Below are 20,384 nucleotides of genomic sequence, written 5' to 3'. Positions count from 1 at the left end.
ACAACAAATCATAATCATAATAACAATCATCGTTATCATCATAATATAAGATCAGATTCAAAGAACATTTTGTTTCGTTTTGTATAAGGTTTTCTTCAGTGAGGTTAACTATTGATTATTACTACGTTACTAATTAATTCATTATGTAAAGCATTCGGGACTATTGCTTATAATTGATTTCTTGTTAGTTTACCTTTTAGTTAACGTTAGTTTAGTTTTTGTTGCTTGGTGTTGCTTGTTTTTGTTTTTTGTTTGTTTAATTCGCTACATTTGTATATTTTGTTTTCATATATATATATATATATGTATAGATTTTTGTTTTGTATGTTTAAAAAGGCTGTTTGTTTTTTCTATAATATCGATTGTTGCATCTAGTGCTGGTGTTATCAATGTTAATCTTATTGTTGTACGTCCATTGGAAGTTTGATGTTAGAAGTATCAATATATAACTTTATATTTAATGAACCTGAACCAATTGATTCTTTTCTCTGATTTTGTTACTCTATTATAACTAACTATGTAAATTTAATTTTTTATTTGCTTTTCATTTTGGATGTTTATGTACTTTGTATAAATAGTGAATGCTATGAACATGACAATGCTGCACACATACACACAAATCGAATTTGAATATATATGTATATATATGTATGTATATGCTCGCATTGCCGATTGCGTTGACTGTATAAAAAATATGCTCTATATATGCGCGATGTGATCCCCAATTGATGGCTCCTATAAGGAGCAATAATATAAACTGATGTCGCCCCAAAAATTTTGGCGCCTTGACCTTGAATTGCTATTGGCTATTGCTATTGCTATTGCTATACATATATATAGATATATGCAATCATACATATTTTTCAATATAGCAGTTAAGCTTTTGTTTTCTGATAGTCTCAACACTTGATTTTTGTTGTTTTTCTTATTATATTGCATAATATATATTCCATTGTTTTGTTTTTTGTTTTTGTTTCAATTGTGGCGTGACGTTTGCTTTTTGTTTAAGTATTACTTTAAATTTAGGTATAAAAAAAATTATATTGGAAAAATAATGTTATACATATTTGTTTTATACATGTTAATATGCATAAGTTTCTCTAAGAATAAATAAAGTTCTAATTGTTTTGTTGTTTAATTAATCAAAATTTCTTTTTTTTTTAACATAATAGTTTAGTTTAACGCTTTTGTTTTTTATACACGCTTTTTATAGACGCATTCAATAAATAAAGTACACAGTTTACAAACACATTTTGTTTTTTGTTTTTATATAATAATATAATGTTCTAATTTTTGCTTATATTTCTCGTTCTAATTTTTGCTTTTTGTTTCCATCTTTGCTACTCTTTCCCTATTAAATTTAAATAATGATTTTTAGTTTTATGCATTAATCAGCTTGGCTTGCTGTAATTGAGGTTTGCTGAAAGTTTTGGTTGTTTTTTTTTGTTTTTTTTTGTATATAACGTTTAACGTTTTTGTTTTTGTTTTAAGTTTTTTGTTTTTGGAGTATAAAGATTTCCCGTTGACATATAAGTATGCATGTATGTGTGTGTGTGTGTGTGTGTTTAAACCAATTGCACAATATTTGGTTGAAGAAAAGCATTTTGACAAAAAAAAAAAAATATAATAATATTTAGTTATAAAGTATGCGAATTGTATCATGTATCATCAAGAAGGCGCAGAGTAATGAATAAAAAAAAATATTATGTTAGCCACACGCGGTAATAATTTTGTGTTTTTGTATATACAAATAGGCACACATGATATATATATGTGTGTGTGTGTGTGTGTGTGTGTGTGTGTGGGTTAATGTTAGCTATATCAAAATGGTAAGTAATTACAATTAGAAAAATTCTTAAACGAAACTAAAGTTATTACAATTTACTGCTCTGTCACAAGTTCGCAGTTGCGTTCGGTCTGTGCATTTGCATTTGTTCATGTCCTAACTTAGAAATTAAAATGTGTATACAATATATATGTATAAATATATATATAACTCGATTGTATGCATAATATATATAGATATATGTTTTTGCATGTTTGTATGTATATAATAAACGCACGATAATAGATCAGGCACACTTGTGCCTGATACGCTCTCTCTCGCTCTCTTACACTCTCTCTTACTCTCTCTCTGTCTCTCGCATAAAAACTAAAGTACAAAATAGTTGGATAGCCAAGAGCTGATAGTAAACATAAGCATCTCTCTCTCTCTCTCTCTCTCTCTTTACAGTAGAAGCAAGTACATAACGATTAACACACAATAGTTTGGGCTGCATTCTGGATGTGGATCTGGAACTGTTTGCTGGGATTCGTTGATGGTGAAGAAGAAGAAGAAGATGATGATGTTGTTGTTGATGATGTTGACCTGCTGCCCAGGTCAGCCGCACATCAAAAATAATGTGGCGACTGCTGCGGCGGCGCTTGGTGTCCATTGTAACGATAATTGTTGAGGTCGAGGTCGTTGTTGTTGTTGTTGTTGTTGTTGTTGTTGTTGCTGCAGCCAGCAACATTGTTGCTGCACTAGAGCCGCTCCACAAACTTGGTTAGCTGATCGGAGGCATCGGGCATGGCGCCACCAGCATTGCCCACATTGCCGGCATTTACATTGACGCCAACGCCAACGCCGACGCCTACGCCAACGCCCACATCCTGTGGCACGCCTGGCAGCGGCGACTGATGATGCATCCCATGATTATGCATGCCATCATGTGGTCCTTGTGGCGCTGGCGAATGGCTCATCACATGATGCGGCGAGGGCTGCGCACGTGGCGAGGCGGATGGGCCACGCGGCGACGGCGCTGAACGCGGCGATGGCGTCGGCTGTGGTGAGCGTATGGGCGGCGAGCTGCGCGCCGACTGCATCAGCTGCTGCTGTAGCGTATGCGGTGTGGGCGGGCCCATTACATTTCCATTGCCGCCACCGCCACCGCCGCCGCCTCCGGGCAGCGCATTTTGTGCATTTGCATTCGTCATGCCGCCACCGCCACCTGTAACCACTTGCATCATTTGCTGCTGCTGCTGCAGCGGTTGTTGTTGCTGCTGCTGCTGCTGCTGCATGCCCGGCGGCATGACGCCCATCTGCTGCTGCGGTCCTGGCTTAACGCCCGCACCACCACCACCTCCACCACCACCACTGCCGCCCTGCTGCAACATATTGCCGCCCGCTGCATTGGCCATCTGACTGTACTGATCGGCGCCTGGTCCGGCGGCGCCGCCGCCACCGCCAACGGCAGCAGCGCCCACTGGCACGCCGGCTACATTGCCCACTGCACCGCCGGCATTGAAATTGCCAGCGGCACCACCTGGAAACTGCTGCTGTCCGGCGCCGCCCATGTGCGGACCGCGCTGACGTTGTGAATATGGCGGCGGGTATTGATTCATTTGCATGTAGCGCATCTTGTTCCAGCTCTGATTGACCTAAGCGTGAAAGGGACAACATTGCATGAGTGTGAGCGAGACGGCGCATGCTCAGCTACTTACCATGCCTCCTTGGGCGGTCACACCGGGCGGCAGATTCGTCAGCATCATTGTGGCATTTTGTATATTGGCCATGCGCTGATGCGTGCCTCCTGGTTGCTGCTGCTGCTGTTGCTGTTGCTGTGCTGACTGCATAAGATTCACCTGTTGCTGCTGGCCGGGACCCATTTGCTGCGGTACTCCAGGGCCCTGCTGTTGGTTCATCATATGCATTTGCTGCTGCATCACCTGTTGCTGCTGCTGCTGTTGCTGCTGCTGTTGTTGTTGATGTTGTTGTTGTTGCTGCTGCTGCTGCTGCTGTTGTTGTTGGGGATTTTGCGGACCATTGCCCGACTGTAAGGCACCACCGGCACCACCGCCAGCATTGATTTGGCTCTGCTGCCGCTGCTTAATGATGGCGGCCATGATCTGGGGATTCTGCTTGAGAATGTTGAGTATTTGCTGATTGCTCTCGTTGGTCGGATTGTTTTTGATCTTTTGCATAATCTTGCGCGAGACGTTTGTGTGTTCAGTCGGCGGACGTAACCATATTGGGGCCGCCACCCAGCCGACCGCCGGCCCCACCGGCACCGCCAACACCTTGCGCGCCCGGCGGACGCACGGCGCCCCCAGCGGCTGCAGCGCCCATGGGCGTGCCCATGCCCATGCCATGCGGTCCACCGCCGCCCATGCCAACGCCACCGCCCACCACCGGCATTTGGCCACCGCCAACACCAACACCAACGCCTACGCCCACGCCTACATTGCCGCCCATTTGGTTGGGTCCCATGCCCATCATCTGTTGTTGCTGCTGCTGCTGCTGCTGCTGTTGTTGTTGTTGCTGTTGCTGCTGCTGTTGTTGTTGCTGCTGCTGCAGATTTAGCTGCATCAGATTGGGCTGACGCATGCCGGGCGCACTGTTGGCATAACGCTGCTGCGCTGGGCCCGCATTGCTGCCTACGCCAGCGCCACCCCATTGCTCCAGGGGCAGCAGATTGTTGGCATTGAGCACATTGTTGCAGTTGCTGCCGCCACCGGGCAGCGGTCCAGAGCCGGGTCCAACCCCAACATTGCCTGTTAGCTGATTGACGCCCACGTTGCCCACCATGCCGCCCATGGCCGCCTGATTGGGCACGCCCATGGGACGATTCATGCCGGGCGGCGCCATGGGTCCGCCCTTGCCAAAGCTTGCGCCATGCGGCACCTGCTGACGCGCTGCCTCCTCCTGCACCTGCTTGACCACCTGCAGCACATTCGGCGACGGCGAGTGTCCGCCCGTCGACTTCATGCCCATGCCGGGCTGATGCGGATGCGGCGATGTCATGCCGCCCATGCCTGCGGCGCCAGAGACTGGCGACGGCACTGGCCCCGTCGACGGACTCATGCCGCCGGCGCTGACCGGCAGGATGCCTGGCTGGCAGGGCAGCACCTGCTGACTAACGGTTAAGGCACTCATTCCCACCACAGGGACGCCGGCGACTGCGCCAGCCGTGGCGCCCACTGCAGCGCCGCTCACCGGTGGTCCAGGCAGCGCTGCCGGCGCCGCAGTGCGCGACATAAGCGCCACACGACGTCGCAGCAGCTGCTGCTGTTGCAATCTGAGAGACAGAGAGAGAAATGAGAGAGTTAGTAAGCAGCCAAATGTGGGCAACTGAGTAGGCGCATATCCGATCTTATACACATTTATAGTTTATATATTTTTCAATTACCTGACCGACTGATCAAATGTGTTATAACTCATTTTGAGCAGCCGTCATGGGAAAGCTTGTCAAACATATAAGATTCGGGGGTGGGGTGGGGTATATATATATATATATATATATGTGGTATACATACTTTTGCTGTAGCTGCTGCTGCTTGAGCTTGTGCTTGATATTGGGACAGAAGGGCACCGGACACTTTTGCTCCTGACAGTGCTTGGCGTGATAGCAACAGAGCGCTATCAACTGCTTGCAAATGGGACAGCCGCCGTTGGTCTTGCGCTTGCAGTTCTTGGTGTGCTGCACCACACGCTTCATGCGCTGGCAGGAGGGCAGACGGCAGTTGGCATCGCGACACTGACAGGCGTGCACCAGGGATTGTATGCAACGCTGTATGGACTGCTTGCGCGCCTCCTGTGGATTCGCCTGGTTGAGATCCGCCGGTGCTGAGCCGTCGTCCAGGTCGAAGCCGAGCTTCTCCATTTTGTGCGGATGGCCGACCTTCTCCTTGCACACCGTGCACAAATCAAAATCCTGCAACGAGCAACGAGAAAACGAGAAAACATTGTAGCGCTTATCCCACTTATATTTTATAGAAAATATATATATATATATATATAGAAATTAAATAATTGCTTGCTGGCGTACATCACAAACGGTGCAATGGAAGCGCGTCTCCACCGCCGTCTTGCAGTTGTTGCACGTGTAGACAAATTTGTCCTGTCCCTGATTGTGCAACTCGTAGAGCATCGACAGCGTCGAGAACTGTGCGCGCCTCAGCGATGAGAACTCGTAGTGCTTATCGCGCGCCAGCGTTAAAAATGCATCGCGTCCATCCATGAGATCACAGGTTAGCAGCGGATCGGGATCTTGTATTGGCTGCCAAAGTAATTAAATTCAATTAGCATGCGAAACGTAACGTCGACTGGCGTCTCGTCCAACTTACCGCTAAGCTGGCAGCTGACTGCGCTGAATGCAGGCGAATGACAAAGAAAACTTCCTTATGCTTCTCCATTGTGGCATAAATTTTGGCCGACAAATCGTTGCCCGACTGATGCTCATTGGACTTTTTGCTATTTTTGCGTTGCGCAGCTTTCGATTTGTTTGACTTTTTCGCTTTCTTTTGGCCCTTCTTCTTGCCATCGCCGCTCACCTCGTTGTCCTCAATGGAAAAAAGCTGAAAAAACCCAAAAAAAAAAAATTAACCATATGCACAAATTAATTACAGCCATTTGTTGTGTTGCTTTGCTTACATTGGCAGCTGCTGCCGCTTCGGCTGCCTCAGCTTGTTTGCGTTTCTCCTCCTCCTCTTGGTCCAGCTCCTTGATGCTCTCCTCCAGCACATTGGGCCAGAAGTCGCCCTCGAAATAGGGCAGCTCAGCGGCCGAGCCCAGCTTATCCTCCATCGCCTGCTTGAGTATGTCCTTATAGTCCTGTATAATACGCTCGATCATGCCCTTGTCCAGCATCTTTTTGTACCACTCCTGCAGACGCTTTGGCTTTGGTATCTTCTGATCTGTCGGATGGCAATGAAATATATAATCATCGCCCTCCGACGGCGGACACGCCCATATGTGCGCCATAGTATAGCCCAGCTGCTTCACATAGTCCATATAGCCGAGCAGTATCTCGTGGTAGACCGCTGTGCGGTATTGACGCGGCCGAAAGAAATGCACCGAATCGAGGTAGGCAATGTAGACGCGCCGCGTATTCGGCGCCGGACACTCGGAGCCGTACTCCTGCACATGCATGCCAAAGAAGCAAACATCGATGCCGTCGACCTCCTCGAAGGCGAACAAGGCTTTGGCGCGATACGGAAACTCGTTCATCATTTCGCCACCTTCGACAAAGCGACGACGCATGCCCGGCTTGACCTCCACACACTTGTCCGACGATGAGACGACACGTATGTGAACTTCGCCGGCGCCAGCTTCTTTCTTTTTCAGGAAATTATTGACACGCGTCTCAATGTAGACGCCGAGCTTGGTCGGTGGCAAACGCTTGGCATTGAATTTGTTCTCCTTTCGCTTTGAGTTCTTCTTCTTTAGGCAATTATCGCAGACAAAGCCGCCGGGCCAAATCGAGTCCAGCCAGAGCACACAGATCTGATGCTGCTTGCGCCCGCACTCCTGGCAATCTACAAAAGGTTCTAGGGCCAAATGATCGTTCTTCATCTCCTTAAACTGGTCTTTCTTAATTTGTCTATACGAAATGCTGTTTAATAAATTGGTTAACACTTAAACTTATATCTAGGTAAATTGCATTTAACATACGTTTGTGACTGCAGCGGATCGTCGCCCAGCGTGACGGTGTCTCCCTGGATGTCGTTAAAGCACTTTTGGCAGAATGTGTATCTATTTGAGGCAACACCGTATTCCTTTAAACTGTTGAGGTGGTTGTTGTGGTTGGATTGGTTGGTTGTTGTTGTTGTGGTAATGGTGTTGTGGTTTTTTGTGATTTTTTTTTGTTGGTTATGGCGATGGTAAAGTTGTTGTTGTTGTTGTTGTAGTGGTGCGTATGCAACAAGATAATGTATATAGGGACGATTGGACGTACATATAACAAACACACGCATTACGAAAATTAGATTCAAAAGCATTGAAAAAAAGTAAAAAGAAACGAAAACGAAAAATAAATAAACAGCATTAACATACAAAAAAAATATATATATATATATATATATCTTTATATAATTAAGTTATTGTTATATACCAGAGATTTATATTGAAAATTGCTTATGCACAATAATTAAAATTCGAGTTCGAATTCGTATTCGAATGAAAATTAAATATGCCACACAAATATTACAAAATTTATTTAACAACAAATATTTTATAGTTTTACAAAATGAATTGCAACACGCTAAACGTTTTCAAATAGTTTAGCTATTTATTCGAGTTTTAATATAACAAATATACATATATACAATATATATATAAGCGAATCAATGTATTGCATATGTCTTTACGCTTAGCATTCAATTTGTTTACTAGTTTGCATAATGAATTACTTTGAATAGCAAAAATAAATTCTTCAATAAAGTTTGAATTACTTGGCGACATTTTGTTGAATTACTTTGAATATTGATTGCAAATATTTGCTACTATTAGAATTTCAATTATTTGGCAATGCTTTAAGTGTATTAATTTGAATATTAATTGGCAACACGAAATTTTTTAATCAAATTTGAATTACCGAATATTTTTATTGGAATTTTTTATAATTACTTTAAATATTTAGTAGCCATATATTCAACGAAAACTTGAATTGCATTTTGACTATGTAATTCTTCAATCAAATTTGAGTTACTTTAATATATATTTTTATTGCAATTTGATATAGAAATTAATTGCTTTGAATTATGAAAATATGCCGGAGCTAGAAAACTTTGAATTAGTTGGCATTAGTTAGCAATTTGATTGAAACTATGCGGTTTAGTCATTAATTACTTGAAATATTAATTGGAAATTTGAATATTAATTAATTAAAATGACTTTTGGCATGAAATAAAATTTCTTTGAAATTAAAAATTGACTTGTTTATAATTTCTGCAATGCCAAAGACTTTTGATTGCCAAAGACAAATACAACATTTGATTTGTCTATATATATATAGTAGCAGTAATAGTAGTAACTAACATGGCTATATGCATATTGGAGAATTGGATAAACTTACCTATTTTGATAGCTATAGTATTTGGCGTCGCGGGGTATCGTGCACAATTGTTTGCCATAACAGCAAAGCACCTGCGGATTAAACGTGTATTTGCGGCCACAGCAATAGCCCAGGGCTTGCATCACAGGATCAATCTCAGCCTCGAATACCTCGGAAAGCTGCAGCAGCAAATAAATAAACTATAGTAAGCAACAATTGCCAATTACAATTGTTTAATTTACCTTTGTGCAATAGCGATAAACTCGCGATGTTTTGCGATTGTAGAGCCAGGCATTGTCAAACATTAGCCAGACATCGTCGACATACTCCCAGGGATCACTGTACTTGCCATTGAGTATGTTGGTGCGTATTGTGCCCAGATCCATTGGCTTTTTCACAATCTCAAAGTAGTCGGGTATGCCCAGTGCTTGTGGATCGACTGGATTGCGAAATGGCACCGACTCCGGCTCCTGGCGATACAGTTTCTCCATTGTGGGCAACAGCGCGGTGCGCAGCTCCTCCGGATTGAATTCTACAATAAAAAAAGAAAAAAATTGCTATATATTGCTATATATATATATATAATTTGCTACTTACGGCATTTCTTCTTCTTGTCGCCCGCATTGATTGCTATGGGCTCTGGGACCATTGGCTTGACTTCGGTTTTTATCTTTATGTCGCCAGCATCCATGCCGCCATTTAGCTCATCCTTGACCGCATCATCGTGATGACCACCGGTTGCCGCATCGTCCACATCCATGGGCTCAGTCTTGATTTTAACATCGCCATCGGCGCCATCCTCCGTCTTCAGCTCCATCTTAAGCATGCTCGTGCCATCGTTATTCACATTCTTGCCCTTGCCACCCGTCGAGCAATCCATTTGCGAGCTATCACCATTGCCGCCACAGCTGTCGTCCATAAACTCCTTTTTGATTTCATCCTCCTGCTTTATCGAATCGTGCTTGCCCTTGGAGGACATGCCGCCGCCACTGCCGCCATTGCTGCCATTTGTATCGCCAGCAGGCGAGGGCGTATCATCGTCATTATCACGCGCTGCCGCCTCCAATGCAGCCATCTGTGAGGATAAGCTGGAGCTGCCCATCATGCGTCCGCTGCCGCCGCCGCCGCCGCCGCCGCCACCGCCGCCACGCTGGACCGCTGCCACTGCCGGCAGTGCGCCCGCCAGTGCTGCTGTTATGTTGTCGCTGCCACTGCGCGCAGCAGCAACATGTTGCTGCCGCTATTTGGCGCCGAGTTGCTGCCGGCGCTGCCATTGCCACTGCCACTTCCACTGCCGCTGCCGCTGCCACTGCCACTGCCATTACCGTTGCCTGCGCTGCCAGCGCTGCCGCTTGAGGCTGCTGTGGAAGTGGGCGTGGCTACTGAATTGGAAGCACAACTGTTTGGCGTATTATTGTTCGGCGGCGATGTTGTTGCCGCCGCTGCGGTCGCTCCATTGCCATCGCTGCCCGCACTGCCGACGCTGCCGTTGCTGCCGTTGCTGCCATTGCTGCCGTTGCTGCCATTGCTACCCGAGGCGACTGCTGCTGCCGAGGAGGGCGCACTGCCGCTGCCGCTGCTGTTGCTGCCCATGCCGGGCACGCTGCCAGCGTTTATGGGTGAGCCGGGAAGATACGAGGGCGTCGCTGGGCGATTGCTCAGCGGCTGCATCAGGCTGCTGACCGAGGGCGGATTGTTGTTGGGCGTGCCAATGGGTCCGTTGGACAGAAAACTGGGCGAGGGACTTGCGACGGGCACGCTGCTTGGACCGGCGCCCGCATTGCTGTTGCTCGCATTAAGCGCTTCCAAGCTAGTGGGCGTGGGTGGCATGTTGCTCAAAACGCTGCCAGGTGGTTTCTGTGGCTGCTGTTGCTGCTGCTGCTGTTGCAAAGGCGAATTAAATGACTGCTGCTGCTGCTGTTGTGACTGCGTTTGTGGCTGCTGCTGCACTGATGTTGCATTGCTGTAAGGCGACTGCGGCATTTGCATTGATTGCAACATGCGCTTTGCAATTTCATTCATGCCTGGATTTTGACCAGTTGTTGCAGCTGCAGCGCCACTGCCACCATTTGCATTAATAAATTGCTGCTGCTGCTGCTGCTGATGTTGCTGCTGCTGCTGCTGCTGCTGGCTGGGCACAGGACTGGTTAAGGAGCCTACAACGCCGCCCGCTGTTGTCTGCAGCGCTTGATGTGTATTGAAGGGTGAGAGCACTGGATTGGGCACCATATTGCCGCCTGGACTTGGCCCCGGCGGTCCCACCAACATGCCCTGTCCTGGCTGCTGTTGCTGCTGCTGTTGCGGGAATTGTAGACGTTGCTGCTGCTGCAGCGACAACATGTTGCCGCCGGGCGAATGACTGCGCATGCAAGCGCCAGTCACCGCCACTGCATTCGGCTGTCCGGGCACATTGGGCGCCTGTGGACGCAGCTGTTGCTGCATGCCCGCGCCAGCTGATGCACCACCCATTGGACTGATTAGATGACGCACACAGCCGCTTAGATTCTGCTGCTGCTGCTGCTGCTGGACCGCATTGTTGGGCAGCGTTTGGGGCACTTGTGGCGCTCCGGGTACATTTTGTAGCTGCAGCAAATGTTGCTGCATTTGTTGCTCCTTGCGCTTGAGACGCTTCTCCTCCAGCTCCTTCTGGATCTTGTAGATCTTCTCTGCAAGCAGATGATAGTACTCGGAGCGGGATTTGGCCATTTCGTACATGTCCTTCTCGACCTTTTCCGCATAGCTAACCAGATTATGCATGCGCTTGTCCTGCATGGTGGTGGGATCCGATGTGGGAAAGATTGCTTGGACTAGCTTGTGCACCAGATGGTTACGCAAGTCGGCGGTAACCGATTCGCGCCAATCCTTTTCGCTATCGGGGCCACCGCCACTGCTTGGCGTGCCGCCAGACGCTCCAGTTCCACCAGCGCCACCTGCAGGGCCCCCACCGCCGCCGCCACCACCACCCGTGCCCGCATTGTTAGCACCACCGTTGCCGCCGCCCGTTGTATCCGCCGGCATCAGCACACTGCCCGCACCTGCGCCACCAGCAACTCCTGTTGCTCCCGTTGGGACGCCATGTGCTTGCGCCTGCATTTTCAGCTTGGCCAGCTGATCCGGTGGACCCACCAGCTGCTGCTGCTGCTGCTGCTGTTGCTGCTTGTCGCTCACAAAGGCATTGGCATTGTTGAAGCCCACATTGACCGACAAAGGCGCTGGAATGTTGCCCAATTGTTGTTGTTGTTGTTGTTGCTGCTGCTGCTGTTGCTGCTGCTGCTGCGCGCCCGTCTGATCCACCAGACTGGCCAAAGTGCGTCGCCGTCCGCCGCTGGCATTGCAGCCCTGCAGCTGCATCAGCTGACTGTTCTGCTGCATGCTGCCGACATCATTGGGTCCGCCCGGTATCACATTCTGTCCTGGCACAGGCACAGGCAACCCACCAGCAGTGGCCAAGTTGCCGCCGCCGCCACCGCCAGCACTAGGCGGCACGCCTAAGACACGCACCGCTGGGCCGCCGCCGGCACCACCCTGCATGCGTATGCCGGGTGGCATGCCCTGCTGTTGTGGCAACATGCCGCCAGCACCAACACCAGGTCCAACCTGACCCAGGCCAACGCCTTCAAAGCGACGCAGCTCCTGCTGTTGCTGCAATGGATGTTGCTGCTGCTGCTGTTGCTGTTGCTGGCGTTGCTGCTGCGCTAGCTCGGCATTGCTCTTGGGCACATTGGCTGCACCCGGCGTCTGCTGTTGCTGCTGCTGCTGCGGCAGCACAATTGCTGTATTCTGCACACCGCCAGCGCCGGCGCCTTGCACCACCTGCTTGCCATCCACAACGCCGCCAACGCCGGCATTCTGCTGCTGCTGCTGTTGCTGCTGCAGCTGTCCTTGAGGCACCTGTTGCTGCTGCTGTTGCTGTTGCTGCTGCTGCTGCAGTGGCAGCGTATTGCCGCCCGCTGCTGCCGCTTGGCCCGCACCAGCTTGGCCCGTATTCTGAAAAAGCAAATGATTCTGACGAAATGGAAAACAAATGATGCAATCGCCGCTGCGGCAATTCTTGTAGTGCAACAGAATCTGCCGCGACGAGGTGCAATGCTGCATGGTGCAATCCTTGCTCTGCTTGCAGGTGGCCATATGCGCCAGCACCGCCTTCATGGCCTTGCAATAGTTGACGCTGCAGACTTCGCGATTGGGATTCAGATTCTCGCGTCGATTGCACTTGTGTGCGTGCAGCAGCAACATCAGTTGCTGTTGTATTTGCTTCTTGCGTTCATCGGACATGCTGCCAGCGGCGGGTGCAGCGCTGCCATCCGCATTCGTCACACCGCCGCCGGCAGCAACAGTTTGCTGTTGGGACGTGCCTGGCTGCTGCTGTTGCTGCTGTTGCTGTGGATGTCCTAGCAGCTGATTGGGTTGCGGTGCACGTGGTCCCATTGGTCCGCCCTGTTGCTGCTGCTGCACGCCCGCCTGTTGCTGCTGTTGTGGATTCATTTGTGCATTGGCGGACAATTGTTGCTGCTGCTGCTGCTGGGGATTGCCAACAATGCCGGGAGCACCATCGCCGCCAAGGCTGTTCATAGGCACAACTGTGTTAATTGGTCGATTGCCGCCTTGTGGCATGCCAGCGCTCATATTGGGCGCCACAACGCCGCCGCCTTGACCACGCTGCGCCATTTGTTGCGCCAGCAACTGCTGCTGCTGCTGCTGCTGTTGTTGTTGTTGCTGCGGGTTTTGGCCGCCAGGCGCGACATAATTGCCAACGCCATAAGGCATATTATTGATTTGACCTGCAAGCGCAACAAACATAAGACAAATGCTGGATATATATAGTGGGTGCACTAGTAGTTGAGCTTACCAAGCTGCATGTTGGGATTTTGCATGCGTGGCCCACCGCCGGCGCCTACGACGCCGCCTGGTCCATTGCCGCCAGCAGCGCCCGTGTTCATTAAATGCGGGCCGCGCAGCATATGATGCATGTTCACCATGCGACCCATCATTGGACCATTCTGCATATGCATTGCCTGATTCGGCGCACTGCCAGGCACAGCGCCAACGCCAACGCCAACGCCAACATTAACCGCTCCGGGCACTGTGTTCATCATGCCAGCCGCATTGGGCTTAAGTGTATTAACCATGCCACCGCCGCCGGCTGCATTACCCATGCCGCCGCCACTGTTCGTTAGCACCATGTTTCCCAGATTGCCCTGCGCAATGGTGTTCATGCCTGGGAAGGAAAGCAAGTTAGCTCTATAATTGCATTGAATATTTGTCTAATCGCTCACCTGGTATAGCGTTCATGCCATTGTTGCCATTATTCGATATGGACATGGGCATTGAATTGACCATGCCCATTTGTGGCGCCACCTGCATGCCGCCTGTATTGGGTGATTGTAAATTTGGTGACTTGCTGCCCAATTGATTCATGCCAGGCACCACCATGCCACCAGCTCCGCCGCCTTTATTGCCCTGCTGTTGTTGCTGCTGCTGCTGCTGCTGCTGCTGCTGCTGCTGTTGCTGTTGTTGCTGCAGCAAGTGTTGTAAATGATGATGCTGTATTTGACGCTGATTTAAGATCTGTTGATTCGCTGCACCGCCGCCAGCGCCTGCATTCCCACTACCATCATCAGCTCCAGCGCCGTTACCGCCACCGGCGCCATTCATCTGTGCTGTAACCACACCCGGACCGGGTCCTTGTGCAGGCGGTTTGTTAGCTACGCCAGCGCTGACGGCGCCAGTTGCTGTCGAGACAACACTGCCGCCGCCGTTGCCGCCACCGCCGCCGCCTAGCTGATCCGACCAGCCGCTGTTGGAGGACACCAGCTCGTCGGGCAGATTGTCTTCCAGAAAGAATAAATCCGCTGCCAAACACAAAACGAAAGTTCGATAACAAAAAAAGAGTTCGATAACGATAAACGCTACAACACTTACATGTATCCATTTTGACCCGCTTCTGTGGCGGCTCGTCCAAATGATCGGCCATCATAAATGGATATTAATGCTTGCCTGAGCACGGCAGCAATCGTTTCCACGCGGTAAAAATTGTGTCTGAATGGTTATGTCTGTGTGTTTACCTTTGGGATTGCCAATCTTCGACTCCGTCTTGTTGTTGTTGTTGGTGTTGTTGTTGTTTTTATTATCGTTTTGATTTTGATTTCTTCTTCTTTTAAAATGTTGTTGCAAGAAGTGTTTTGTAAAAAATATAACAAATAGCAAAGGAAGAGCAAAGTAAATCCAACACAAAATAAAAATTAGTTTGCAGCTGATCTTCTCCTCCTGTATTTTGTCCTGTTGTTGTTTTTTCTTGCGTTTTTATTATTTTTTTGTTTTGCTTTTTTTCTTGTTTGCTGCATTTGCTGCTGCACGCACAACAATTTGTTTAAATATAAAATAAAATGTATCTTATTTATTTATAAATATATATTTTTTGTTTGACAGTTTTCGCACGGCTGTTTTTTGTTGTTTGTTTAGATATTCTTTGTTTTGTTGTTTGTTTTTTTTTTTTTTTTGTTGCGGCTGCTGAATTTCGTTTTTGCTTTAGATGCGATGTTCGCTTTGTTGTTAACGCAGGATCCTTGTAGTAAGTAAGTGTGTGTATGTGATGATGATGATGATGATGAGAGAGAGAGGGGAAGAGAACAACGGTACTTCGTACTTCAAATGTTGAGAGTCCACACGCGCTCGATTTGTTGTAGAATTTTGCATAAACTTGCGGGAGTTGTTAACAAATGCAACTCCTTTGTTATTAATTTTACTTTTGCTGCTGCTGCTGTTCCTAATGCTGCAGCAGAAGCGACTGCGGCTGCTGCTGTCGTCGTCTGCCGCTGCGACGTAGACGATGTCAACGCCGTCAACGCTATCGTCACCGCGAACGCGACCGAGACCGCGACCGTGCTAACTGAGCACGTCGCTGACTCCGTTGGCTCGCCGTTGAGATCGTTGTTGTGGCTCCTATTGCCACTACTGGCGTCCCATGCGCCAGTAGCACTTATCGTCACTGATTCGCCCTTTTGCCTTTGACGCCGCTTCTGCTTCTGCTGCTTCTTTTCTATCTGCCTATGCGCCACCACCAACAGTTGCTGTTGCTCCTGCTGCTGCTGCTGCTGCTGATGTTTTTGATGTTGTTCTTGCTGCTGCTGCTGCTGCTGTTGCTGTTCTTTCTTTAGCGCTTTAATTATGAAATGTTGCTTGTTGCTTATACGATTATTATTATTATTATTATTATTATTGTTGTTTTTGCCTGTCAAACAGCGGCATGCGCACGAGTGCATTTTGTGTATAGGCGCCAAAATAAAAGAAATCCACCAAACGGCCGTAATTCAAAGGCGGCCTTGGTTAGGATTCTTTCTTACTTGTTTTGCTTAACGTATTCTTATCCTGCTGTTGCTGTTGTTGTTGTTGTTGTTGCTGCTGCTGCTGCCGCTGTTGCTGCACTGCTGCTGCTGCTGCTGCTGCTGCTGCTGGAGTTGTTGCCGTTGCTGCAATTGAAAATGGAAGTTGTTGTAGAAGACGACGAAAGTGGTAGAAGTGGTTGTTGTTGCAGTCAAAGACAGCCAGCAAATGCGGCTTATGTTGCATTTGCTGCTGCACTTCTTCTTTTCTGCTTTGATTGTTGTTGTTTCTTATTCGTTGTTTTTCGATTAAAATTAGTTTTAGTTACTTATAGTTATAGCATTTGTTTTATGTTGTTACTTTAAGTTCTTGTTGTTTTTTTGCTTTTTGTTTTTTGTATAATTTTAGAAGTAGAAAATTTTGTTGTTTATTTTTTTTGTTTTTGTTTTTATTTTTGTTGCTATTGCGGTTTGTTTTGGCATTGTTATAATCCGAAAGTTAAATTGTGTTTGATGCTGATGCTCTTCGTTCTTGTTGTACTCTCAATTCGCATGTTTGCGCAGTGTTGCTTTGCTTTTTGTATTTCTTGTTGTTGTTGCTCTGCAGCCGCCTGTTGTGTTTACATTTTTCTCAACATTGCATATAACTGCAAAAACATAACAAAAAGAGGTAAATACATTGTAGCTGGGCGTTCAAGGCGCGTTCAACACACAACACACATGCAAAACAAAAATAATACAAAAACTAAATAGCACTGCACAAAACACATAAAAAAAAATAAATAAACAAAGTGCATTTTTATTCTAAAATTGCTTGGTGTCCCTATAGGATTTATATATTTATTTCACAATTTCCATGCACAAGAGCGCGACAACAAATGCACACAAAACAAAAATTAAACAAAACACAACACACATTGCAAATGCGATTTGATTTTTTGCTTTTTATCCGAACGCGGCTGCCGCTGCTGCCGCCTGCTGACCGACCGATGACGACTCGCTGATTTTTGTGGTCTCTTGTTGTTGCTCGCAGTATTCGCCAACTCGCTAAAGTCGCTACTATCTCACTCGCACAATATTCGTCTACGTGTTTTACTCTCTCTCTATACATTTGCATGTGTGTTTAACTGTATGTGTGTGACTGTTTTTGTGCTTGTCTCTCTGTATGCTTGCCTGCCTACACAAGAATGTATTTGTGTTTATGCGTGTTTGTGTGCCTATGTGTGCGTGTGTGTGTGCACTTTTACTTGGCGAACACGCACGCATAAAATGTGCCAACAGCGTGCACAAGTGCGCGGCGCCAGCTTTGCAAATTGCGCGCAATTTTTTAAATTTAAATTTCTGCTCAAGCTTGTGCATAAACAAGTCAATATACAAATATTGATAATTATTTATATCGATAACAATGCAGTGATGCATTTGCACAAATATTATTGAAATTGTCAATACGTTTTGCTTCCGCATTTGAGCGCCCCTACATAAATCGCTTGTTTTCAGCGCCAAAGCCGTACGGCGAGTAAACAGACAGAACCAGAAACATATCGGAACATATCGCCCGCAGCTGAAGCTTAATAAAGCTTTTTTTTCTCGTATGAGCGAACGCCGCTACGCTTTGCTGCTGTTTTTAAGCGAGTATTCACACATACACATGCACACGCACTGGCACACACTCACACGAATGTACAATCTGACACAGTGGGCGCGCGCCCAGCGCACACACATACAAAAAATATACACTAATGCTTAAACGTATACTCTCCGTCTCGCTCGAGACGCGGCGACGTTTTCACTACACACACGCACACACACACACACACACACGTTTGCGTTTCAGCGAGTCGAACAATTTAACGAGTAGAGAGAGAGAGAGCACATAATAAACGTTTGCTTTGGTATTGGTATTATCACACTAGTGTGCATACACACAGCACAGGCATCGCCAACGAGTGCGAGCAGCATTGGAAAAAGAAAGAAAAACAGACGACAGAAAATATATTCCTTTTTTTTGTGTCGCTGCTCGTCCGTTTTCTTCTTCACGTCGTATCAAAGTTTTCTATTGCAGAAATTTTGTGTTGTAGGTGTTTTTTGTATTTTAGGCGGCGTTTAATAAAATCTTAAAATTGTTTGCACAAAATACGAAATTCGACAAAATTACAAAGAAAATTATAAAAAAAATTCGACGCAAAATAAGCACTTTAATAATTTTTATAAAACAAAAAAAATTAAACCGCACTTAATTTTGTATTATTGGTTGTATTTTTATAGAATTTTGCATTTTTACCATTTATTTTTCACATTTTTTGTTGATTTTATAGAATTTTTTCAAACTTTTTTGCAACACTAAAACAAAAATTTTCAAGTCCGCTTGTGTTGCAGCAGAAAGTCAACTGATTTCGCGAACGAGTAGCAACAGAACTAGAAAGAAAGACTGAAGCTGAAACGACTGCGACTCTGTTGTGTGTTAGTGCCAGACAACGACAACGACGACGACGACCAGTAACACCAACCAGTGGCGGCATTAGCGAGTGAGCGTGAGCGTACTCGGTGTTAACCAGAGCGCACACTCTTGCGTTCACTGAGAGCAAAGAGAGCAGAATAAGACTCGTTCGATACGGCGGCGTGCTTGTATATGGGAAAGAGAACGTCAAAAGATAACGAAATAGCGAGTGGTCATCGCAACAGTGTTGTACAGCGATCTGAATGAGCATGTTTTCAGCCGTGGCGGCAAGACAAAACCAAAAATTTAGTGTCGTTGTCGCCGTTGTCCCAGGATGTATCTTTTATTAGTATTGCTGTCCTTGTCTAGCGACCCGGTGGCCAACTAATGTATAGAAATGTTATTTACAATATGTGTTGTGCCGATTGCTCTATTGCTGAAATGGTCTGCTAGTCATGCGTCATAAACTACGCGCGCGGTCTGCTTATACAGGCCACGCAAGCGACGTATAGCGGGCGCTTATTTATTTACACTTTTTACTTCAAGCGGCTGCGGTTTGTGTTGTTTGCCGCACACTCTCTCACTTGATTTGTTCACATGTACACGCACACATGTAAACAGAGAAACGGCACAGAAATGAGTGAGATGGCGAAAACATCAGCTGCTGGCATTTGTTATGAGTGCAAGTGAAATAGATATAGCATTCAAATCGAACGAGAGATGACAGCGAGTATCTGTGTCTGGTTTAGTAGCATAAAATGGATTTCTTGTATCTAAATTGTTGAAGCCGATTAAAAGTATCTTTAAGATTTTCTAACATATTTAAATTCATATTATATTTAACATTTCCATTGACTGAATAATACGCTAATTTTTCATCAGCCGGCAAATTAGCCGATACATAAAAACAAATGCAAAAGTATGTACGTACGCATGTACAGATACAGATGTTATATACATTTGTATCTACTTGTGTATGAATGAACAACACTGGATGGCAACTAAATTGCGCCAATTTTCTTTTTCATGTTTTTTCATTGCTAAACCATTTCTTTTTCTTGTAAATGTTTGCTTCGATTTCTTTAATTAAACCGGTAGTAAGGAGGCTTGTGACAAAATGCAGATCGTACCGAAATAAAATATTCTTTTTCACTTTTCGAGAAATGCTTGGATGTGTGACTATGAATGCATATGTATGCATGTATGAACTATTCCGTAGTGTTGTTGATGATAAAACCACGGTTGTCACTTGGGGAAATCAGAATGCGCTAAAGTAAAATGAACAAAAATTACCAAAAATATATGCTCTTTATTTTTTATTTTTTTTTTTATTAATTTTAGTAAAATAACAAAAAGAATTCTTTGAAAAATAAATTAATTTATCCATGTTTACTTGAGAAGGAGTTCAATCGAACTACAACGTTCCTGTTGATGACTCAGTCCTTTTGATCAGAGCCATTAGGTTCACTCTTTGGAGCTGTCGATGTGTAAAATAATAAAAATATAAGAATCAGCAATTTTCGATTTATTTTAAAATAAATGTATAGATTTAACCATTCACTAATTGTATAATTGTTATTTAGTAAATTTAGTTCACAGCAAATAAGCAAGTATTATCTGCAATAGTATTGTGCGAGCAGTGCAGCAACACAAATTCGAGCGAAAGATCCGACAGATATTTGCGCTGTGCTCGATTACTCCGAATATCGATATCGAACTTTTTAAATTTCATTTGGCGGTGAAAATAATCAGCCAAAAGCAACTACTCCCGCTAGTAACTAGTCTAAAAAAAAAGCCTACCAACGTAGCAGG

The 20,384-nt window shown here is 46.1% G+C and overlaps 1 protein-coding gene across 1 annotated transcript; it reads right to left on the bottom strand.

Annotated features, from left to right (window-relative positions):
- Positions 1-1,995: 1,995 nt before the first annotated feature.
- Positions 1,996-15,161, bottom strand: LOC108606692 (CREB-binding protein). Its single transcript, XM_017997053.2, is given in 15 exon segments — positions 1,996-3,420; positions 3,484-4,001; positions 4,003-5,057; positions 5,296-5,693; positions 5,808-6,038; positions 6,106-6,336; positions 6,413-7,361; positions 7,433-7,543; positions 8,835-8,992; positions 9,056-9,345; positions 9,411-9,977; positions 10,016-13,594; positions 13,663-14,031; positions 14,090-14,665; positions 14,736-15,161. Coding segments are annotated over 15 exon segments (9,984 nt in total). The 5' UTR covers positions 14,791-15,161; the 3' UTR covers positions 1,996-2,523.
- Between the last annotated feature and the right edge of the window lie 5,223 nt (positions 15,162-20,384).

Source organism: Drosophila busckii, chromosome X, assembly GCF_011750605.1.
Source record: "Drosophila busckii strain San Diego stock center, stock number 13000-0081.31 chromosome X, ASM1175060v1, whole genome shotgun sequence".
In the NCBI taxonomy this organism is placed as follows: domain Eukaryota; kingdom Metazoa; phylum Arthropoda; class Insecta; order Diptera; family Drosophilidae; genus Drosophila; species Drosophila busckii.
The sequence above is the reverse complement of the archived record's forward strand: the minus strand, read 5'-3'. Positions and strand labels throughout refer to the sequence as shown.